Source organism: Mixophyes fleayi, chromosome 1 (genome assembly GCF_038048845.1).
Source record: "Mixophyes fleayi isolate aMixFle1 chromosome 1, aMixFle1.hap1, whole genome shotgun sequence".
In the NCBI taxonomy this organism is placed as follows: domain Eukaryota; kingdom Metazoa; phylum Chordata; class Amphibia; order Anura; family Limnodynastidae; genus Mixophyes; species Mixophyes fleayi.
Window position 1 is genome coordinate 408437789 of NC_134402.1, and position 24780 is coordinate 408462568.

At 40.7% G+C, this 24780-nt stretch overlaps 1 protein-coding gene across 1 annotated transcript in view; it reads left to right on the plus strand.

The window, feature by feature from the left end:
• LOC142099027 (proteinase-activated receptor 1-like) overlaps positions 1 to 17972 on the plus strand; it is a 64261-nt gene extending 46289 nt beyond the window's left edge. The window contains exons 3-4 of the mRNA XM_075182096.1: positions 5089 to 5151; positions 15953 to 17972. Of these exons, the coding sequence (XP_075038197.1) occupies positions 5089 to 5151; positions 15953 to 16947 (1058 nt within the window). The 3' untranslated portion in view covers positions 16948 to 17972. The remainder of the gene's footprint in view (positions 1 to 5088; positions 5152 to 15952) is intronic.
• The last annotated feature ends 6808 nt before the right edge of the window (positions 17973 to 24780 follow it).

A 24780-nucleotide genomic window follows, 5' to 3' on the forward strand; every position in this document is an offset into this window, starting at 1 on the left:
GCTACCTGCTGCCGGCCTTTTGACCTCTGCGTGGACCTGACTCTTCTTGCCTGGGTTCTCCCCAGCCGGTACACACTTCACGACCCTCTGTCAGTCTGCAGCCCAGTCTGTCCCCACCATCAGGGGCTCCAGTGAACACCTGACTGACAGAGCAGACTCCGGGTTGTGTTGTGCCGGCTGGAAGAGTTCCTAACACTTGCAGGTTGAATGCTCAGTTTGTGTATACCAAACTCAGCATGTTGGAATCTATATTGTTTATTTTAAATAAAATCATTCCAACATTCTGAGTTAGTTAGGCATGAACAGAGCATATTGTATTCTTTAAAATAAAAAAGCATATTCTTCTCAACCACCTGTGAGGGGATGAGGGGAATCATCACCTGATTCCCTTATCAGAATAGTTCTTAATATACTAACTTGTGGCCAATGAAAATTCATTATATATCGTAAGCTTCAGTGGGTTATCCCACATATGCGAATTATATATTAATACAAGTCCGGAAACCCTACTGCATTCAAGTCTGTATGTTTAGTAATCAGTTTTCCCACATAGACAATACATGAAGTCTTTTGCTAATATTTAGTTGGAACAAATCACAATACATATATGGGACTATAAATTTGGTATATCCATTTCTACACAGCTATAGGAGACCCTACACCCGAGAAGGCTCATGTTATAGATTCTGAGGACAACATCAGCAGACTCACAATCCTACATGTGTTTATTCCTCTCCCCTATGCGACAAGTCTCTTGTCTATTGTTTTCTCTATAGCTCAGCATATTTACAGACTTTGTGTAACATAAATCTGAGTGATGTTGCCCTTGCACTTCGCAGCTAAAACAGGTTTGTTCCACTGTGTTAGTAGAGTAATCAGCACGCCCAGGCCTGCACACAAATAAAGTTAATATGCCAATGTCCTTGACATGTCCTGTGAATATTCAGTCAGTGAAGCTGAAGAAAAAATTAGATCGGGCGGATAGCACCATGGCGCTTAAGGTGATATATCGGATGGCACTATCCTTAATAAAGGATAACCCCTTACCCTGTGGACCATAGCACCCTAGCAAAATATAGTAAATCCACTGAGAATTACCGTTAGGGAAATGGATCACAAAGATTATCCGCCTCCTTTATCAACACAGATGACACAAACTGGCCCTGTCTTTCCCCAATTGATTGGGGTATTGCTCCAGAACTTGGCCCTCAGTATGTAAAATCGTTTCATTGGTCATTCCCTTAAACATAACCTCCTGGGAGTAACATAGTTCAAGTGTAGATCTGTATCCCCAACATATGGATACCTGTTCACCCGCAAAAATGTCCCTAAAATAAAAATAGCCCAGGTTGGCACAAGAAACCTGTATGGGCCCTGCTGGTAGAGTATTCCCGAATAATGCAATCCTACGCACATGCAAGTACCATTCCACATATACCTAATAAGTGAACCAGGAGGAACCTCAACTGAATGCTATAGGTAAAATTATAATGTAATAACTGCTAGTCCCAGGATAAAATTGCCCCTAACGCCTTAGTACATAATAACTCTGTACTCACCGTGTCAACAGCAAGAATAGAGAGGATTTACTAAGGACACACCCCACTCCAGACCTGTAAGCTATGTCGCACAACCGGCAACTCTTCCATAATATCCAGTGTACTCACTGCACTTCCTTATAGCAGATCCCACCCGTATGAACTGCATCTGTTACCAGGACAAAATAAAGTGTAAGAAAACGTGCATACATATACCGATATACTCAGAGTATATGGAGATGCGCAGTACAAAATATACCTCACAATTATATTATGGACAGTCAACCTTCAACCATCACATAAAATTTCATATAAGTTCAGCAGGGATTCTGCCACACAGCTTGCAAATCCTATCACAAAGGCAGTAATGAGCAGGCTATTGACATCATCCCTAATGGGCACGTCCCTACATGTTATATAAGCACTAGGCTCATGTAAATTAATATATAGTAATGAGACCAGTAAAGGTTACACATCAGGGGCCCTGACGCTGACGGCATCAAGCAGAGGGGTATAGCATCATAAGCAATTTACACCTGTAGTGGGGAGGGGATATTGGCAGAAAAAACTGTGACGAGCCCTGTATGTGGAAGCCGTGGGCAGACACCCCTTCCCCCGCATGCAGGTAGTGGGTGCACTTTCAGCCATGGGCACTGCTGCCAGTGAGTGGGTGGAACACAACCTTATCAACTATTTGCAAATCAGTAACCCCCTTTAATGCCATACATGGGGACAGCATGTAAGTAGCATCCCAATGTATGCAAAATATAAGGCAGCACCTTAAAAGCACAGGTCTGGGAAAATAAACCCTTTTGTTTTTTTTTTGTTTTTTTTATATATTGACATTTGAAGTGAATACATAAAACGGTTCACATGTCTCCTTATTGCCATGAGCTATGTGTCTGCCTAGACGGACAAATAATATGTGACAAGTAGTAAAAAAAAGCAGCCCATGTGTAGCAGAATTTCTGTGCACATTACATATGTCTGTGCCTGCATGCTGGTGGGGGAAGGGAATCCGTGCTACATAATGAGTGCAAAGATTGATATCAAATAACATCTTAATTAACCTGAAAATTACCACAAATGTATTGTATAACCCCTGGCCCACATACCATTGAATGGCTGTCAGAGGGAAGTGAAGAAGCACAAATAAAAATTATACAATCAAGAGTAGCTGCAAGCAAAACCCTCTTGGAATACCACAGCTATCATAACTATACAGACATAATAGTATACTAGGCTCTGTGCCTCCTGCAGCCTAACATGCTTAAATCAAGAGGAAAAGTCCCATCTAGTGTGAACACTCTAAGAGAGAGGAGGCTAAATTGAAAGGGGGTGTTAAATATGATTTTTTGTTAAGGCCTCATAAAGCCTTTGTTCAGCCATTTATTGTAACTTGCATAGAAATATTATTTGCTAAAAGAGATTATTCATTTTTCTGCTGATATGCAGTTTTACAAGATGTAAGCCCATGACCATGAGGTTAAGCTGACATAGAGAACACCTGAAGAATGTATCAAGATATGAGAACAATAAGTAGCTTCATGTTCAGCCCGTAGTGTGGGAGCTGTGCCCTTGATGTTGGACATGGCATAGAGGAGATGAACCTCCAGCTCCCCTTGAGATAAAAATAATAGGCTCATCTGTCCTTAAAAGGGGAGAAAGTAAACACCTCAAGAATACGTGAGATAGTTAATTAGTTGTGCTTCCCATAGACTTAGGATTCATTTATTCAGTAGGCTATAAAAACTTGTATCTTTGTATCAATAAATCAGAGAATATTCCTTGTATACAGAACTTGGTCTGTGTCAATTCCCTCCAGCTGATTGAAGCGCTTCCAGATATACTTGACACCACAGGCAAACTTGGATCAGAATTTTAGATCTAACAGGGGCTAGAAAGTACAGTTATGTGGAACTAAACAGGGAGGAAAAACAAGAAAAAGACAGGGAAGGTATAGTATAAGGAAAGGAAAATAACTATACTAAAGGGAGAAAGCCACAGGATGGGAAATACACTGAAAAATGCAGCAGACAGGAATCAAAGGATACCTAACTAGCAACATCCAGAACTGCAGAGACTGATTAACTCTCCGCCCATTCCACTTATAGCTTCTGTCTCCTCCTCTCCTATGACACCAGATGGGCGTACTCCCATAGTTAACTATTAAACTCCAGAGAAAAATCCAGTTAGAGATACAACCAAAGCTTTTAAATTGCCTTCGGTCTCATTCAATCCCTCAGTTCTTATTCTTGCAAAACTTCATAAAAAGCAGAAGCATATAAGTGCAATAATGGCTGCTGGACTCCATGCTGTAACACAGATTGATTATTCAAACAATTCTATCTCACTGTCGACAAGACTAACAAAGGAAGCGGGGTCACACTACCCTTTTTTTAAGTATCCGAAAAAGGATTCCAACCATTACTTGGGTTTTCCATATTCTAAAAGTGTGAAAAACACATCCCCAGCACACAAATGCTTATTAGGCTCTGGTATACATTCTAGCTGAGCAAAGGTAGACAAACACCTGGGCATATTTCCAGCATTATATTACAAAGTTTTAATTAAAGTTCTTTGTGTGGCAGGACCTTCCTGACATACATACATTGCCAGTTTCCCAGCATCTGGACCTACGGTCTCTCTGTTCTGATTTACAGCTTTTTCTGGATTCCCCCCTGAAAGCGTGCCCACCTGTCCCCTGACACCCTCATCTTCTTCTCTCTCCCCTGGCATCCTATTCAAGATACTATGTGAAATTATGTTATTCTTAATTGATTTTAAAAGTAAAGCTCAAAACATATGTACAAGTGCCTGTAGGAGGCCGCTCCTCCAATGACTGGTCATTGATCATCTCACCTCTTCCTTAAAACTTACCTTAAAACCTGTTAAGGCGCCAATTGGACTTTAGCTTTACATGTGATGTCAGCCTGACTGTTAACCATGCTGTACGGCCACCTCTCTCCCATACACAGTAACTCCTCCTTCTACTTGAAAGAGTAACTCATGCAGATACATATTCTATCAGAACACAGGGACAGAGGTACTAATCAGTAATCAAAGCTATGGCATCCCACACAACTAAAGTAATGGGGAGAATTGGAGGTATGGCATATAGGTATTTAGGGCCTAATTCATTAGGGAAAGTTAAGCAAAAAAATTAGTAACTTTGCACCTTGGTAAAACCATGTTGCATTGGAGGGGGAGGCAAATTTAAAATGTGATGGCAGATTTATAGTTGGGGTGAGGCATGTTCTAGATCAACGTTAAATTTCAGTGTACAAATAAAGCTATCAAGTATTTATGTGCTACATATTAGAGCTAGTATTTATCTTATGTGCAAAAAAATAAACTAATGTGTACATCTTGCATTGTAACATTTTTTTTCTCCAGGAGAAGACTCATATCTTTGCATTACTTTCCTTAATGAATCAGGCCCAGAAAGTTCAAATATTTTGGATATTGTAAAACAAAAACAACAAAATGTATTATACAGATTTGGTTTGTAAGTCTCTGTTTTTAATACATACTGTTCTTTTTGTTACAGATTTTTCAAACTTTATATTTTCTTCTTTTTACTTCAATCCGGAAAGCAGACACAATATAACAGGTATGAAGAAAACTTATACAGCAAATTCCCTGAAACCCGTTGTCCACAGTTTACCCTGTTAATTTGTTCCTAAAGTAAATTCATATACAATGAGCCTCATTTTTACGAAGCACAAAATGACCAGGGCACGGCAAAAAGTCCATTTGGTGATGCTGTGCTCATTGATTTGCAGAAGTATGCAAAAGCTCATGGGTTCATGAAGCAAGATGCAGTGGAAGTGGAAGTTTGCACCAGTCTATGGGAGGTGTTAAGCAAAATGAGAGGGTTAAAACGTTAAGGGTATTAATTGTTATGGAGAAGTGCGTACAGCCATATCCACTCCACAAAAGAATTTGAGTTTTAAAGCTCTGAACTTGTGGACATCGGATCTCATCCTATAATTTTCCTAAATGAGGTCCACTATGTTTATTGATTTATTAACTATTTTATGATGGAGAGTTTATCGGTGAAAAATTTGTTATGGTTCTACCTCCTGCCTTTGCAAGAATTTTTTGTTTAATGGGTTGGTAAACTTAGAAAATTCAGGTTATATATACTTCCCATTGTTAATAATGAAAATGTTTAATACAAATGTTGAAAGATAAATTCAAATAAATGGTATTAATCACATGACACATCACATGACATCACACGGTTCTCCTTACTCGTTCACTACACTTAATTAATGCACCATAGAATAAAATGTAGTCATTTGCAAAACAGCAATAAAAAGAAAAGACCTCAGATGGAGATTCAAGAAACGCACCTAAGATCCATGCACAAGGTTGTTTTTCTACTTCTTGTTTCAGTGTTGAGTTGAATGATGATTTACACAAGTGGGTAAGAATATAATACTGTATAGGAGCCTGTGATACAATTAAGAAAATAAGAACAATATGGGAGACATATATAAATGAGTGCACCGTGTCTTTGGTCAAACCTGTCAATTTTCCTGTTGCTGGAAGCTGTAGCAGCACACAAGTGGTTGTTTCTTTACAGCTGTTATTCTTGTAACATAATATACACGATGATGAGCCACTCTGTCAGCCTCTACATTGGTTGCCTATTTTTCAACGAATCCGATATAAAATTCTTCTACTAACATACAAGGGCACCAACAAAAATTCCCCAACATAAAACTCTTCACTTGTCTCAAAATATCTCCCAATTCGACACCTCATTTCTACACAAGATCTACGTCTCTCTTCCACTCTCATCACATACTCCCATTCCCTGTTAAAGGACTTTTTCGGGCTGCACCCACTTTGTGGAATTCCGTTTCTCGCACAGTAAGACTTTCCTCTGGTCTTCAAACCTTCCATCATTCTCTGAAAACCCACCTCTTCAGACAAGCTTATGATATTCCTCAACACGCATCTAAATCTCCCTAGGTTACCCTATTATCACCCTCTACACAACTAACACAAGACAACAACCCTCTGACCAACATTGCTGTGTGACTGATCACACAGCCCACTCAATACTTTTTACCTTTGCATTCTAGCTGATCCAGTGTGCAATATGATGTAGCACTTACCTTTGTGTATCGAACTCTCATTGTACCACAGATTGTAAGCTGGGAGCAGGGCCCTCTTACTTCTCTGTCTGTATGTATTACCCAGTATTGTTTTATTACTGTTTGTTCCCAATTGTAAAGTGCTACGGAAATTGCTGGCTCAGCAGAGTAAGAAAGGTTTGCAAGGAAAATCAATCTAGACGCTGCATGCAAAATAGATTGTAGAAGTTCAAGTCTGATTTTGGGAAGACCAGTAAAGAGGGAATTGCAATTGTTGATGCAGATGATGAGTGCATGAATTAAGGTTTTTGCGGTGTCTTGTGTGAGATATGTGCGTATTCTGGAAATGTTCTTTAGATGGATGTAACATGATTTAGATATAGAGACTATGTGGGGAACAAAAAAAAGTTGTGAGTCAAGGATTACACCTAGGCAACGAGCTTGCAGGGTGGTATTCATGGTCAAGTTATCAACAGAAATAGAATTGTTAGACAGGAAGCTTCTGTTTTTGGGTGGGAATATTATTACTGTGTCCAACCCGTGTCTCAAATCACGTATTGAAGAATACTAAATGGTTATCAATTCATCATTTCTAAAGTCCGAAGAGGGTGTAAATTGCAAGATTCTGCAATACCAAATAAATTGTGCCAACTTCGTTACTGATGAAGATCAAATAGTTATCTTTTATTTTATTATTCTCTTCTATTTATAACACCATACTACGCAGCACTGTACATTGAGGGGATCATGACACAAACTACATAGTCTTCACCTACCACATCAAATGAGCGCAACCCTGATTTTACTGAAGCCAGGATGAGGGAGATGTGGACATTGTACCCCACCCCTTTATTCTGGATTGTTTAACACTTTCTGTAGTGTTGATTATTATTGTCTGGTGATCACCAGTAAACAACTGGGTGCCCTGTGTCTCCAGGTGCCAGAATGGGAGAGATCTGTGCATTACAAAACCCCTTACCATCCAGGGCTCCTTAATGTTTTCTGTAGTGTAGGGTATTATTGTCTGGTCATCATATGTGACCACCAAACAGTAACTACTATGAGTTCGTATCATTTGAAAGAATGGACACCCCTCTTTCAAATAAGGGTGCCCTTGATTTTTTTAAGCCAGGATGGGGGAGATCTGTGCCATCCTACTCTATCACTGGATTTCTAAATATTTCTGTAGTGTAAGGTATTATTGTCTGATGATCACCAGATAATAACTATTAAGCTGGCACTTCACTTGAAAGAGGGGAACCCCATCTTTCAACAAAAAGTGCCTTGAGCTTCTAGGTGCCTGGTTCAAGAAGATAGAGCACATTTATTTTCTTCTCCACATTCCCTGACTCTTCCAACTCTTCCATACTTTTCTGTAGGCAGTGGGTGAGAAGGCAGCAGCCTAATGGTGTTATAGTGACATCATCAACCACCTCCTCCATAAGTATAATAATCTTCTTTGATCCCCCTTTGTGTTCAGGACCACTTTAAACAAAAGAGAGGTTTCATTTTTAACAGTGTCCTTACCTCAATTGATAAAGAGTTAATCTCCAGTTGCTACCAGAACTGGGTATACTACCCACCTCATTATCTACTTCATATTTACTATTGTTGGGACTTCAACTCCAAACATATTTGTCTTTCCCACATTGCAAGTTATCTTTTTCAACATGGTTATTTTTCAGAATTACTACATTCTCCAATACTGAGATAAAGGTTGTCTATAGCACCTTTCTCCCAGAGGGGATTTCAAGTGGCAAGTGCAGGGGAGTGTGGCCCCACAAATCTCATCTTTTGCCCTGCAGTCGGGGACAGGACCAAAAATACACAATTTGCTGAGAATTGTGTCATTGAGGCACCTATCACAAGGAAGTGGGTGGGATCTGGGAGAAAGGCCTGCTGTCCTGGGGTTCCAGGAGGACTACCCAAAATGTGGCAGTACTTTGGATATTCTGGGAGGGATGGCAAGTATGATTTCATTTCTTGCATCAGGGTGTGTGCCCATAGATTAACTAAGAGTGATACCTCTTTTAAAACCATGCTATCCAATGATTTAAGCAAAGAGTGCATTAAGTAACATGGAGGAACAGTTGTCAAAGCGAAAAAATGCTTTGCCCTATCCATCAACTCTACCAGTATGTTTTTGGAGTGTCTGTGGAAACCGGAGGAAACCAACGCAAGCATGAGTAGAACATACAAACTCCAACGAGATAGGGCCATGCTCTGAATCAAACTCCAGCTCTGTGAGGCATCAATGCTAATCCCTGTGCAACAGTGTTGCGCATCTTTCATAAAAAAACCTGAAAATTAGTCACTTTATGGGGCAGATTCAATTCAAAGCAAAGTGGTGTGATGTGTCTCTGGAACAGTCTGCAGAGAAACAAATCTCCACTCATTTGCCTTCTAGTATGAAAGAGATGGGAGGATAGATGAGCAGAGATTTATTACCGTAATTTGCTGCCATTGTGCACATCCTCGTGGCCAATTGAATCTGCTGCTATAGCTAATATTCTGGTGAGGGGACATTTAGGAATTAGTGATTACAATATGAAAACATTTTATTTATTGAGTTTCAATAAAACATTATGTAAGGGAGCTACAGAACTGAACTTTTTATTACACTGTTCAGAATGCACTTATAAATGCGCATTTACACCAACATGAAGGGGCTAAAAATACTCCTATTACATGTATAAGACCCGAAATCCAACAGATCTGACATGGTGCAAAACCAAAATTAATTTGCAGTGGAAATTATTATTATTATTATTATTATTAATTTTTATTTATAAGGCGCCACTAGGTATCCGTAGCGCCGTACAGGGACAGACAGAAACACGATACAGGGTGAGACAGCACAGTACAGTTAACAGAAATCACAGTAACTCAGAAGCTCAATGAACAGCTAGATTAGAGGTGAGAGCCCCCAGCGGGGTAGAGACAAGGGCCGGAGGACCTCGCGGAGGAGACAAGGAGCTGGAGAGCAGAGTTAAGGTGGTGGAGAACAGAAGGAGAGGAGGCCCTGCTCGGAGGAACGTACAATCTAAGGGGAGGGTAGGACGGACAGAGACACAATGGTAGGAGGAGGGAATGGGGATGACGGAGGCAGAGACAGAGGGGGGGGGGGAGGAGAATGAAAAGGTGGGAAGTAGGAGGGGGACAGGAGAGGGAGGGGGGTAGGTCAATGGGTGGGGGACTGAAATGGTTGTCTGCTCCTAAAAATACACCATTACTTCATCTCAGCATAACACACTCGATCTGCAAAATTAAATTTGGCTTTTTCCCTATCCCATAAAACAGTGATGCGTTTACTCTACTTTAGTAAGGTCGCCTTAGCTCCGCCCAACTTCTCCCCTCTGCCTGTGGTAACTGCTGTTCATTCGCTGCTCCTTTGTAAATACAAATGTATGCCCCCTGGAGGAAATCTAGCAAAACAAGACGTGGGCAATCTCATTAGTAAAGAGAATGGAAATATTAAATTATAAAGAAAGGTTAAAAGAAAGGTTAAAAAAAAAGCTATGTTTGTTTCCTTTTAAAAAAGGTGTCATTATATATATATATATATAAATATATTAGAGGCTAGTACAAAGATTTGTCTAGCAATATATTTGTACCAAAGAACATATAGAGAACAAATCATCAGTTGTGGATGAAAGAAAGACCATTTCACCATCTGTGAAATCATGTACTGTATGTTTGATTACATTTGTTTTTACTCTACACATCTTTACCTCACTGCGATCTCATTTGTGCACTGCTTTGCATAACAATGGGCACTTGTGTGCATCTTCCGCAATACAGCAGGCATGCCATTACTCCACCCAACTCCCCCCCTCTACCTGTGCAATTCTCTGCTCCTCCACACATGCAGACATTTTACTCCACAAACCGATTCTCCACAGTGGAAATAGAGGAACACACCCACAGTGGAAATAGAGGAACAGACGGGTTAAAAGCTGTATTTTCTCAGCAGAGCAGCCGCTTTGTCCTTTGTAAATTACCTCCATTGTTTTAATTGCACCTAAACTTATGTATAGTGCCTTATGTGGGTAATACTTGTGTCTATATACTGCACAGGATTTTTGGAAAAGTTCTGATTTTTACCAAGGTGGTGTAAGTTCCGGTCATTTTGAATGGGTAAAACACTAAGTGGCTCTGCATACTATCAGGTACACGTTCATGTAAGCACAACCTCCGCTATCTGTTCACACAAAAAGAAATGCCAGTCTTGCAGCATAAAGGAACCCCAGGTCTGCCCGTTATCCTGTTCAAAATTGATACACTACGCATTTTGCCACACAAATCCATGTATAATTCTATATAAATAGGTGCATGGGCTGCAAATACATTTTACTGACTTAACAATGGTACTTGCAGGTTGAATGCTCAGTTCGTGTATAGCACACTCAGCATGTTGGTATCTATTTTGTTTATTTTAAATAAAATCCAACATTCTGAGTTAGTTAGGCATGAACAGAGCATATTGTATTCTTTAAAAAAAATAAAAGCATATTCTTCTCAATTACCTGTAAGGGGATGAGAGGAATCATCACCTGTTGTGTGCTGCCAAATTAAAGGTGTTGTACACCCTCCATTGCTGATGATACTTTAGAGAGGTATCAGTGGCATTTTTTAAAGAGGAATACAACTAATCCTATTCCACCCTCTATGGCAATGAAGTTCTCTTCTCTTTTCAAACCTCCATTACTTATGCTACTTCAGACAGGTATCAGTGGATTTTTTTTAATTCTATTTCACCTTCTATGGTAATGATTTCCCTTCTTTCAGGTGCTGCAGTAACAAGCAATAAATGCCATAAGAAATTTATAGAATAAGGCAATCATCCAAACAATTGGCAAACATTACAATTAAAATTCATAAGAAGATATGGAGAAAAAATTCTTGAAGTAATAGGTGGATGAGCCTAAGAAATCCTAGGGTTGAGGTATAGTAGCAGGGCAGGAATGTAGCAAATTTATACTTGAAAACACAAGATAATTAGAATAATGTTATATACCAAACTACCAAAATGAATAAATGCTTGGTAGCCAAAAGTCCAAACATTACAAAATAAACTGATAAAGGGATTGTGAGCAACTGTGCCCAAATTGCTAATGTCCTGTGCCACCTACGGTCTTCCATGCACACTATGCTGCCAACAAATGGCGCTGGCTAGATCGGACTCTGACGGGCACCCGTGTTTAGACCATTGCTCCCCATAAGAGAGCAATGGACTTCTCCACGGGGAAAACACACGTTACGGCCTTCATAACTAGACTAACTCTGTATCTTTAAGTCAAACAGAATAATACTCAAAATAACAAGATTTAACAAAAACTGTAGCTCATATGCTCAACAGCCCTAGTGATTTTAAACAGGCAAGTGTCTAACATGAGAGGAATTCACCCAAATGTGTGCTCATGCATCACAGGGAGGTCTGTATAAGTGCTCATTCGGGTGCGTGCCTAACAAGTAGATGCTACCAACAGAGCGCACTAGTGAAGGAGGAGAAGCAGGACACAGAGCTTGAGATAGTGGGAACACAAATACAGATTTGTTAAAACTATAACAGTAGCAGTGGTGGAAGTGTAAATTTAGAAGTGGCGGTATGGAAAATGTAAATCTGATGGTAGGAGACCCATTAGTCAGGGGATATTGTAAGACTTGCTACGTGCGGTCTCTGGTGTGGCTCGTGATCTTTATGAAAGCGGTCTTTCTAGCATGGCCTTTGTGATGCTCCTCTTTGGCGCATTTCGGGTGAGCAAGTTGGTGGCCACTGGCCTGTCCGCTCCGCTCTACGGGTTGTTAACTAAAGACATTGTTCTATTCCCTCATTCACTATCTTGCAGAGGGCAGCGGTCCAATATGGATCAGCTGGGTAGTGGGACGATGGGTTACACTGTCTCCTAGGTGCGATTGCTCGGTTTGTCCGGTGCAAGTGGTCGCTAGCTTTTCAGGACTGAGGCCAAAGAATGTGTTGCCCTGGCTGGTGCATAGTGATGAGTCCCTCCTCACGTGGTACCAGTTTACAGTGGTCTTTAAGCGCACACTAGATGGGATTGAATGGCACACAGTTTGGCACACATTCGTGTAGAACAGGTGCGGCCACGTCTGCAGCTGTAGATGGGGAGTCAGGCCCATATATTCAGGAGTTAGGAAGATGGAAGTCCACTGCATATCTGCGATACGCGAGACCCTCTCTTCTCTCTTGAACTTTTCTTATCCTCCTCTTCATGGGTTGACACGGGACTCTGTTGCTTGTTCCTCTTGGGTGCAGGGGCACAAAGGAATTTCTCCAGATTTTCCCTCTAAAGTGGACCTGATTGGCTATTGGTACCACAAGGTTTTGACAGTTTTTACCTTCACCTGTGTCGCCCGTACTCTTCTTCTCATTCTTCTTCTCATTCTCTTTTCGATTCCTATTTATCTCTGCCAATTTCCCTTCTTCTCCTTGAAGTGGGTCTCGTTCATCTTAATGTGCTTTCGCTTCCGTGTACAATGGCCTATGGGATTGCTATGTTGCTGTGTGGTGTTATAATGGTGTTGTTTTGCTGCATTCCAGTGCATGGAACTCTACTGAAGATCTGGGTCCTGAGTCACTCGTTTGTGCATTGGGCTGCTTTGCACCGAGCAGCTTGTAATACAGCTGTGTTTCCCTGCCCACTAGTGGTATCTTGGTTAGGTTGGAGGGGAATGACGTGGCTGAGTTTTAAAGAACTACTGTGCAGAAAAAAAGCGGAGAGTGGGATTCCCCATATTTTGGTAATACATCTGGGTGGAAATGATTTCGGCAATGCCAAATCTATTGAGTTGCGCCTATCAATATTGTCTCACCTAGCATGGGTGCATGCCTCCTGGCCTGAATTGTTCCTGTTTTGGTCTGACATAGTTCCCCAGCTAGTGTGGAGATTTTTCCCAGACAGAAGAATGGTGGTCCGTGCCCGTAAGAAGGTAAATGCGGTCGTAGCCAAGTATCTACAGTGAATTGTTGGATTGCAAATTGAGTATCCGGGAATAAGGTTTCGGAACCTGGGCCTTTACAGGACTTATGGGGTGGACCTAACAGATGAGGGGTTAGGTATCTCTATAGCAGAGATTTGTAAGGTTTCAGGCAAATTGGTTAAGGTGTAGTATGGTGGCGGGAGTAGGTTCAGGAGGGAACCTGGCATGGCAGGATGACACTGTACAGGAGAGGCAAAGTGGGTAAAGCACACATTCATGGTAGTCAGGCATTTGGAACCCGTGCCCTTCAAAGAGTCGGCTTAGGTTTGGTGCAAGTACAGCTCATCTGGGCTGACTTGCGGTACATTACGATTAGCCCAGAGGGGTGCGGGTGCCGGGATGCCTGGGGACGGATGCCCCATTAAGTTTAAGAAACAGTGTGCGCTTATGGATGGACAAGGTCGAGGACAGTGTTCTTCCGTCACTGTAACAGTTACAGTTTAATTTAAATAAATAAGAGTTATTTGCCAACAAACGGTATGGTGTCCTTTTATTATAATACTTAGGAGTTAAGGTTAAGACTAATGTCTATTGGTTATTTAATCTTCCGAGGGAGATTAAAAGCTGTGGTTTGTGTACATAACTATTTGGATCCCTGAGTGTTAACAAAGTGAGTAGTTGTGGTAATGTACAAACAAATGTCATGAAGGGGCAGGGACAAGGGATCAGTGTAAAAGAGTGGGGTGGAGTTAACTCATTCTCTTGGCCCAGGAAAGCAATTCCTCCCTCCCACTCCCGAGTCCTAGTTCAAACGTTCGCTGTCTGTTTGAGGTACAGCTTGTCCTGCTTCTGAACAAATGGCCACAGGCTGTGCAGGCCAATTCTTACATTGGAGTGTTGGTGCAGGCTGGAGGTATGAGGAGCCTATTGGAGCACGAGCTTGTGGTGTGGTATGGGTTTTGGGGTTCAGCCTCGGAGGTATGTTGGGCCAACAAGGAGATGAAGCCATGGTATGGTACGGGTGTTGTGATTCAGCCCCGGAGGTATACTGGGCCAGCAAAGAAAGCAAGCCGTGGTATAGTATGGGCTGTGGTTCAGCCCTGGATGTTCTTGGTGCCACATATTCGAAGGCTGTGGTATGGTACGGGCTGTGGTTCAGCTCTGGATGTACCTGGTGCCACATGGACGAAAGCTGTTGTATGGTTTGGGGTTTGTTTCAGCTCTGGATGTTCTTGGTGCCACATGTTCGAAGGTCATGGTATGGTACGGGTGTTGTGGTTCAGCCCCGGAGGTATCTGGAGATGCTTGGTGAGCGTGATGACAGCATGGTCTGCCGTCCAGCGGTTCACGTAGCCTTTAATGTGACAGTACGCTTATGGATGGACAAGGTCGAGTACAGTGTTCTCCACTCACCATAGTTACAGTTTAATTTAAATAAATAAGAGTTATTTGCCAACAAGTCGGTGGAGTCTTTTATTATATTACTTAGGAGATAAGGTTAAAATTAAGGTCTATTGATTATGTAATCAACCATAAACATTTTATAAATTTGATCACAGTTTATCTGTAAAAACTATAATTACAATATTTTTTCAACTGAATTTTGTTTTTCAGATAATAGCTGAAGTAAAGAAAAAAAAGGAAATATAGTATTACTCTACAAAGTTTATTTATAATTTAGCTTCATATAAATCTTTCTGCAGCCAACACTCAATGCATATAAGGTGTGATATTACAAGTTCTCCTAGATGGTTTTAATTGTTTTAAGTTATTTATTTCAGCAGTTGTTTGGGGGAAACACAGGTCCTATTATGCATATAATATTAAATATACACTTATTCTCAAGTCAGACAAAAATGTCCAAAGTGTCCTCTCCGATCTGCTAATATATTCCATTGTCCCGGGTCTTGTTCTTATATACAGAATTGTTGGAAGGAGATTGCTTTGTTCATTTTAATGTTGATTGATGATGGATTAAATTCATGTAACTTACAGTATATAGGATTATGTCACATTTTTTGAGACCACAGATTTATTATTTAATATTTACTGTAGTTTTATTACATGTTTTCAGTAGAGAAGCTTCTTTATTCTCTCTCCTCCATTTCCCATTTCCTCTTCTTTCTTCCCTTCTATATATTTTCTTCCATTAATAACTCATGTATGTCACCATATCTTTATATGTTTATTTTTGTTTTGTTTTTTAAATGTGACTGTGTTTATGGTGATGATCAATACACAGATTATAAGCAAAAATAAATAACTGCTTCCTTTGTACATATTGATAAATAGTCATTGTATGCTCAGCATAAAACATACCTTTTTTGAAATGTTTAACAATTCTTTTTCTATTGTCTTTATCAGGGAGACCCTTAAACCTTACAAATGATGCCAACTTTTACCTCTCTAGTCAGTGGTTGACTAAGTTTGTACCATCGGTGTACACCCTGGTGTTCATAGTGGCTCTGCCTTTGAATGTAATGGCAATCATCATGTTCCTGTTCAAAATAAAAGTCAGAAAGCCAGGAGTGGTGTACATGCTGAACCTGGCAGCCGTTGATGTGCTCTTTGTTATTCTGCTGCCTTTCAACATCGCTTATCGATTCTCCGGGAACAACTGGATGTTTGGACCTGGAATGTGCCAGTTTGTCACTGCAGCATTCTACTGCAACATGTACTGTTCCATCCTGGTTATGACCAGCATCAGTGCCGACAGGTTCCTGGCTGTGGTTTTTCCAATGCAGTCTCTTTCTTGGCGCACAATGACCCGAGCCTGGCTGGTCTGTGTCTTCATCTGGATAATATCCATAGCCAGCACTGTGCCGCTTCTCATGAGTGAGCAAACTTATTACATTGACTCATTAAACATCACAACTTGTCACGATGTGCTAGATTTAGAAAAACAACAGAACTTCTACCTATATTACTTTACTACCTTTTCTTCAATCTTTTTCTTCTTACCTTTAATCATTACAATCGTCTGTTATACTGGGATCATACGAATCCTGGGATCCAAGAACGTTGTAAATTCTTCCAAAAAGACGAGAGCTGTACTCTTAGCCATTATAGTGTTTTCTGCGTTCATTATTTGCTTTGGACCAACAAATGTCATCTTTTTAATGCATTATCTGCACTACACTAATGGATCTGATGAGTCGCTATATTTTGCCTACATTCTCTGTGCCTGTGTTAGCAGTATCAGTTCCTGTCTCGATCCTCTAATGTATTACTACGCATCCTCAAAGTGTCGGATGTATGCATACAGTGTGTTGTGCTGTAGGAAAACTGAGAAGCAGCAAACGAAACAACGACTTCATGAACACAAAGAAATATCTACAGAAAGCACTAATACTTATTAATAGAGGTCCAACATATGCCTGAAATTCAGCTATTAACCAACAGTGTTTAGCATGATCAGATAGTTTGTAGATTTAATGTTGCCATATGAATGTTCCACACAACTCTGTATTACCACATTGCTTACAGTATTTGAACTCTTTCTCCTAATAATAGCAGTAAATTAAAAAGACTCATGTACACATTAGTTGGCAGCAACAGTTGAACTGTGGGATGAAAGTAAAACAGTAAAAAGTTAAACCAGTAAAAAGTACTTATCAGCATTACCTGCTGTTGCCAGCTTGACTACAGTAAAGATTCAGTAGCTGCAGTTACCAAGATAAGCTGTGCGATGGCCCATTTGTTAGTTTGTGAATAAATCAGTGGTGGACAAAAACAGTAATGAACCTAGTGTCTGGAAAGTGCTTGGGTTCCTCTACACTACCTGATGCCTTTGCTTTAGATAACCATGTCTGAAAATGTTCACCAGCCGTGATAGAGACTGTGTTAAGCCCCAAATGCTAGAAAATCGCGCATGCTCCATTTTATAGCTATGGGGACCGAACCTCTGTCTCTACCGCTGCTCATCTGACCAATGATCCTGATACGTGCGTGATATTCAGAGCAGTTTCCTCCATATGCATTCTGTTTGGAACACCACATGAGTATATTGTGAGTAAACACACTTCTAAGAGAGCTGTTACAGACATTATACAAAGCATATTCCCAAATTATTACAGTACAATAGTTGCAAGAACTCAAATGAATATATAGTGAACTAGAAAGAAAACATTGGTTGCCAGTAAACAAATGCAAAATGTAGCAGAGGTCCTTGATATGTAATATTATATAAATGTACAAATGTGGTTATTTCTTCTTATCTATTTTCTGAATGCTGCTCTGCAAGAAGTTAGATGCCTGTTTGTCACAGAAAGAAAGTGAATAAAGCACAGAACATATTTTGTTGCTATATGCTTGTTGGTGTTGCACTGTGAATTGTCTATTTTATATTTCAATGCATGTTTGTCAGAGCATTAAATGTAATAAAGTACAGAAACTTTTTTTGTTTAAATTTTGTGACAGTGGAGCATAAATGGAGCTTGGAAGTAGATTAAATAAGGAAAACGAGGAGCGCAGTAACACTATACATGCAGATTTTTTTAAAAAAAAAAAAAAACATTTGATGCCCTAGTGACCACTAATGCGACACTTGCTGCAGTTATCATAAGCTGTGTGATTGCCCATTTTATTGTTTGTGAGTAAATAAGCAGTGGACAAAAACAGTAAGGAGCCTTGTGACGGAATAGTGCTTGGGCTCCTCTACACTACCTGATGCATATCACTACTTGCTATAGACAATCATCAATGAATCCTACTGCAAGTGAAGTAATGGGAGGAATGCAACACAGGCCCAACGCAGCTTGCAACTTTGCTACTTGTTAGATAAAAATTGACTAACAACCATTAGTGTATAAGAAAGCTTAAACGTGTTGGCAAAATACTGCTGGTTTAGATTTTTTTTAAGCATTAAAGCCCGGACTTCATGACTAGATAAATATTTTATATTTTGAAGATATATTGGTTCTGGGAATATCCTAAAGGTGTAAAAATATTACATATATTCACACTAAAAAACTGTTCAGCGAATATATTCACCTCATTCCACACTTAGCTATGAATTTCATACATTTCTCCTGCAGAATTTGGCCTTAAGTGTTCGGCTCAGAATAATCATTGCTCTATTTATAGACTACGAATTCCACAAAATAATAATTTACAAATGCACTGCAGTATGACCGTTGTGTGGAAGATTGTATTTCAACAGTTTACATTGTCATACATTGTCATACAGTTACATGTTCTTGATCATACATGTGAGAGCATGAAAATATAATCAGTATTCAAACTTATGCATCAGTAACATTGTTATCATTTTAGCTATAGAGATGTTCAGTATAGATTATTATTATTGTTGTTGATTTGTAGGGCGACACAGTGCTCCTAAGCACCAGACAGTGGGGTAAACAGAGTATACCTAAAACAGGGACATACAAGGTAAACAAGGTAAACAAAATAAATACAGTTGTGAAAACAAAGGGAAAATAGGGTAGAGCTGAGACAAGAGGACAAGAGAGAATGTTCCACTATGAGTAGTACAGGTGGAAGCAGATTAGCTCTAATATACAGGTGATTTGCAGAAACAATTTAATGATTTGAAGGATGGGGACAGTTTAATCATATGCAGTAGGGAATTCCAAAAGTGGGTAGCAGCAACCCCGGCGCTCCCATTAGGCAAGGTTAGGCACTTGCCTAGGGCGCCAGGCTCTGGAGGGCGCCCTCCAGAATGAAAATTACTTTAAAACTGTGCGGCGACCGCTGACCATACCTGTCACGGCCGCCGCACAGCATTCAGATACACGGGGGAGGGGGGAAGAGGCTATTTTGTCACCACCGCCGCCTCTTTGCTCCGTCTCCTCCCCTCCACTTAATAGTGTCAGTGAGTGGAGGGGAGGAGACGGAGCAGAGAGGCGGCGGTGGTGAGACAAGGTAAGGAGAGGAGGGAGGAGGGCGGCGATTTTTGCGAAGGGGGGGCGGCGATTTTTTTAAAATGCCTAGGGCACCGTGGACCCTAGCACCGGCCCTGGGTAGCAGGAAAAGTGTTGTATCAGGAGTGAGAGGTGGTTATGACAGCGGAAGCAAGGCAAATCTTAGAGGGTGTCACGGAGAGTATTTTGAGGTGAAGTTTGAGATGCATGAAGGGGTGGCTTGTTGAGGGCTTTGTAGGAGGGAGTGATGCTTTTGAATTGGATTCTGGATGATATGGAGAGCCAGTATAGGTATTTGGAAAGTGGTGCGGTGGATGTGAAATAGTGAGAGAGGAAGATCAGTTTTACTGCAGTATGTGGGATATATTAAAGCACAAATAGATGGTTGAGGGGAATGCTAGATCGGAGGATGTTGCAGTAGTTGAAGCATGGGATGAGAGTTTTGGTTGCATCTTGGGAAGATGCTTTGGTTGCATCTTGTTTTCTATTTTTCCAGGCTACGTGCAAAGTGCTCAGAACAGTAGAGAAACAGAGCATGCCCTGAAGAAAGCTACCCCACATGGCATGCACAGGGAATTAGACAATACAGACAAGATTAACAGATGGATTGAAGGGGGGCATGTGGTTGAGGGGAATTCCAGATAGAAGGATGTGATGAGAGAATTGAGGAGTTTTGGTCGCATCTTGGAAAGAAAATGTCGTATTGTAGCAATTTTTTGAAAATGGAAGTGATAGGACTGCGAGGGAGTGGATGTGAGAAAGCAGAGGGCAGTGTCAAGGGGCAAGATAAGTAGATTTAAGAAGAGGTGGTGACTCTTGGAGGTAAGATAATAAGCTCTCTTCATGAGAGGAGGGGAGAGGGTATGCCATAATCAGATGGATGCATAGATCATATTATATATAGAACTCCCATAGTATTAATATGAAAAACTGGAACAACCATGTGATCTGAAGTTTTGCCATAAAATTCACCCCATATTTCCTTATAGGTCCAAAATATTCCTAATTTTCCTGGTAATTTGTGGTTAACGTGAGTTTTAATTTGCAAGAAACTCATTACATTGTTAAATTGCACTGCCCTGCCCAGTCAGCATAGATTCGGGAAGATCTAAAGGGCAGTCTATGTACTCTTCTATCTATGGACGTTGCTAAGTGCTCAAAAGACCTAGGGCCCACAATCGATTGGACATGTTGTTGACTATGCCCCTTTCTGCTCAGATTATCTATATTCCTCCATATGCAGTCAGGGGCACGCTGGGCTGGGAGGCAGGGGGGCATTTTCCACCCGGGCTGGTCCCATAGTGGGCTACCTTGGGCTGGTTCACTGGGCCATCTGCATTTGCCTTCCTTAAAAATAGGCTGCTGAGTCGAGTCTTGCCCCCCGGGCTGAAACTTACCAGCCCTTCCCTGTATGTAGTGGATATGATCTGTGCTGTTCTGCTGTGAATAAGATAAGTGTCCTTCTTGTAGCTGCAATCCACACCGGCCTCCTATGCAAACATCTTAAAAATGAAGGAGAAAGAGAAAAAACAAATGATTTTATTATATAAACAATATCAGCAGTGTCCACTTACATATAAGATACTGCTTATCGAATTTTCTAAAATTTCTATTCTTAGAACAAGGTCCGAGAGGGTTAGCTTTGTCCTCTTTCACGTTATGCCCAGAAACTGGAAATTAAATACCCAGAATTCTCTAACATATTTCACACTCTCTATGTGCTTCATCGGTGGGATTGTGCATATTTTAATTCAAGACTATCTTATACAGCTGTAAAGTGATTGTTATATATATATATATATATATATATATATATATATATATATATATATATATATATACACAAGTTAACCCGTGCATGATACTCATGCATTCTAGTCAAATCAAGATACTTAAGGTCTCAAAAAGGTTCTTGTCATGCATTTGGACCTAGCCCAGGCCTCCTCAGGGGAAGATCGTTACTTCCCGACGCAAGCGCCCTTTTTAATGTGTGTTCATGAGGTAAAATTACCTCACGAAAATGAGTTTGACCCCTCAACTCGTAAATTTAGCCTTTACTACCCCTCCCACGGGGGGAAGGGGGGATGATGGAAGTTAACTGACTTGACTATTCTAATTTTTTTGTCAAATAATGTCAGTATACCAAATTTCAGGTCAATTGGATGAGCCCTTTCTGAGAAAATAGTTTTTTCCACACACACACACACACACACACACACTAACGCACGCCTCTACACATGTGTGTTCATGAGGTAAAATTACCTCACGAAAATGAGTTTGAGCCCTACCAAATTTCAGCCCTTTTTGAATTTTTTTCCCCACACACACTAAGAATTTAGTAGGTCAGTGTATAACTCAGCCCAGCAGGTGGAGCTGCAACTTGGTTTTTTTTTTCCACACACACACACAGACAGACAGACGCCACTAAGCATTTATATATTAGATATATATATATATATATATATATATATATATATATATATATATATATATATATATCCTTACATCCATATGCAGAGTTGGCCACATCTTACACTTGTAAGGTGGGGTTATGGATGGGGAACCTGGGACGGGAAAGGAACTCATACTTACACTACACACCGCGCTGGTCTCTGGTCGTCCTCGAAAGAGTCTCCCTTCACCTCAATGGCGTCTGCACGTAATGGGAGGGTGTCCGAGTACCCAAGCGCAACAGGGGAGAGAGCCCCTTGTCTCATATGCTGGGTACTCATTTTGCTGTAAAGGGGTGGGGGAAAAGACGGGGAGGACAGTTCCGCAAAGTGAGTGCACCACGGGTAACAGCCCTTGCCAGGCTATACTCACGGAAGCTGGTACATTATGGCGACTCCCTCTGTCCCTGCTACTCCAGGGGGTTCTCACTGGCTGGGGTCTTACAGTGTCCTTACCTGCTGACTGATGCCTTTAAACAGAGCGCAGACTCCCTACCTAGGCTGTCCCTATTCTAACTGCTGCTACGTTTCTAAATTCGCTCGCGCACCCAACCCTGACAACTATCTGGCATCCGCAACAAGAGATACACAACACAGCAATGATACAACCAAGAGGACAATAGGGGCAGAGGGAGAGGGTACAGTATGAAGTTACAATACAGTGTATAAACACTAGGCGATAAAACACACTCACTATGGGCATTAGGCTAGGGGTGGTCTACCAAGGTGTTCCTGGGGTAAGGGGTACAGGTCGAGGGACCTAGGGAGGCCAAGGGGCTGAGGTTCAGGCCTAGGGATAGTTGCTGTGCCCTGTGGCTGTAAATCAGGCCTGTGACTGTGATTCAGGCCTGTGGGCAGTGGCTGTGGCTTTACTGGTAACTTACCTGTTCCTTACTGGTCGCTGAGAGCTCTGCTGCTGCTGGTCTCTCCCGTGGACCAGCTGTACAGGCTTCTTCTTCCCCTTGTGGCTGCTGGAAGCCATCACTAATAACATGGTTCTAGAAATTGGGGAGATTAGCCCACTAACCAGTGGCATCTTCCTGTGTCATTAATAGCAGCTTAGTCTTCATTGTAACCTGGCATTTATATATGTTAGGAGGTTGAGAAGTGGTTTCTCTATTCACTATCAATTATCTCAGCTCACTATGTCACACCTTCCAATATGACCCATTTCATGGTTTGTTCTAGTTTTTCAAACTGATTTTTTAAATCAAATTCACCTAGGCTTAAATAAAACACATTTAAATTTAATTACAGAACACAATTAATTAAATCAAGTTAATTCAATTGTAAAATAAGTGAGAAAAGAAACAAACAAACAGACTATTAACTAAATTGACAAGGCGAGTAAATTTCCCACATATGATCCTGGTAAGGGCTCTTAAGGACAGGGATGAGAAAGTAGTGAAACTAAGAAATAACTATGTAAAATGATAAGTACCAATTCCATGGCACCCACTTTTACTATTAATGTACACATTAAACGGTAATGATGGTACATATTCCGTATGGGTGGGGAATGCTTCATTCCACAAGCCTTCAAAATTTTAGCAATACAATAATACTGTATATTTCTTTGCATCACTTCCATTCTAATCCACAAGAGGGAGTGTTACCATAACATCTGTATTCTGTAAGGATATAACTTCTGAGCAGAAATGCAGAATTTGTGAGTTTATTTATAATGGGAAACATTAAAAACAACATAACTGAGCGAAATAAGCAATACAGATTCATTTATTAGCAAAAGTGTGAAATGGTAGTGTAACTACAGTATACTGAATAGAGCATTATTTCCTTGGTAACCCTGCTGAATTCTATATATACAAGTGAAAATTACATGACATAGATCAGCAACAGCAGTAGTAAACATTACTGCACCTCTGACTAATAAATATGTTGATTTACGATGTTGATCAGCTACATTTTGGTCCATTTCACTGTCACCAGAGTTCAAATTAAAATAGGCAGTTCAGATGTTTAATAGTGACCAACAGCATAGCTCTCAATAGTCCATATTTCAGGGAGACTGACCCAAGACTCAGGCACCAAAAGGGGCGGACATATTGAAATATGGGCGTGGCTTCATCTGAAGGTGGGCACTGGGCATGTTTGGGTGGATCAGGAGCGTGTTCTGGGCAGGTTGGGAATGGTGCTTATGTTATCCTAAATTTGCTTCAGAAAAAGTTGAGACATATACATTCATTTTCTTAGTCTCTATGACCATCTCTATTTTAAAACCATTTTAGAACTATTTACAAAATAAAGTAGAAATAGACCTAAATGGTTATTTACAATTAATACTTTACTGAATACCACCCTTCCGTGCCCCTGTTAAGCCGGGAGAGAGCACGTAATATGTCAGGCTCTCAAGCTGATAGCTCGAAACAAAAGAAAGGTTGGGGTCCTGGATACTCTATTGTCTTTTCCGGGCTGGCTTCCTCTACACCTCATACCTCTACTGTTATGTGATATTAAGGAACCAGGCCTGGGAGAGAGCTGAGTGCATATAGATCATACTATTAAATGTCTTGTGAAGCAACCTCAAAGTTCTTGCTTATTGTATAGTGCACAAGGCTTTATGTAATAAGCAAATAAAAGACAGTGTAAAACTTGGCAACATGTTCTCTTTAAGATTAAGATGGTCACTTTGTCACTATAGAGTATGCAATGTATGCAATTTATAAAGTGACTATATATCGGTAATAACTCAGTAGGCATGTGGAAACCAGGATGTGCACTCACTACGAGGCTACGAAGATTTCACAGAGAGCTCAGTCGAGACGTAGGAATAACTTTATAGTAAGAGTAACGCTTACGTCACCAAATACCTATCTGTGATAATGATGTCTGTATGTTC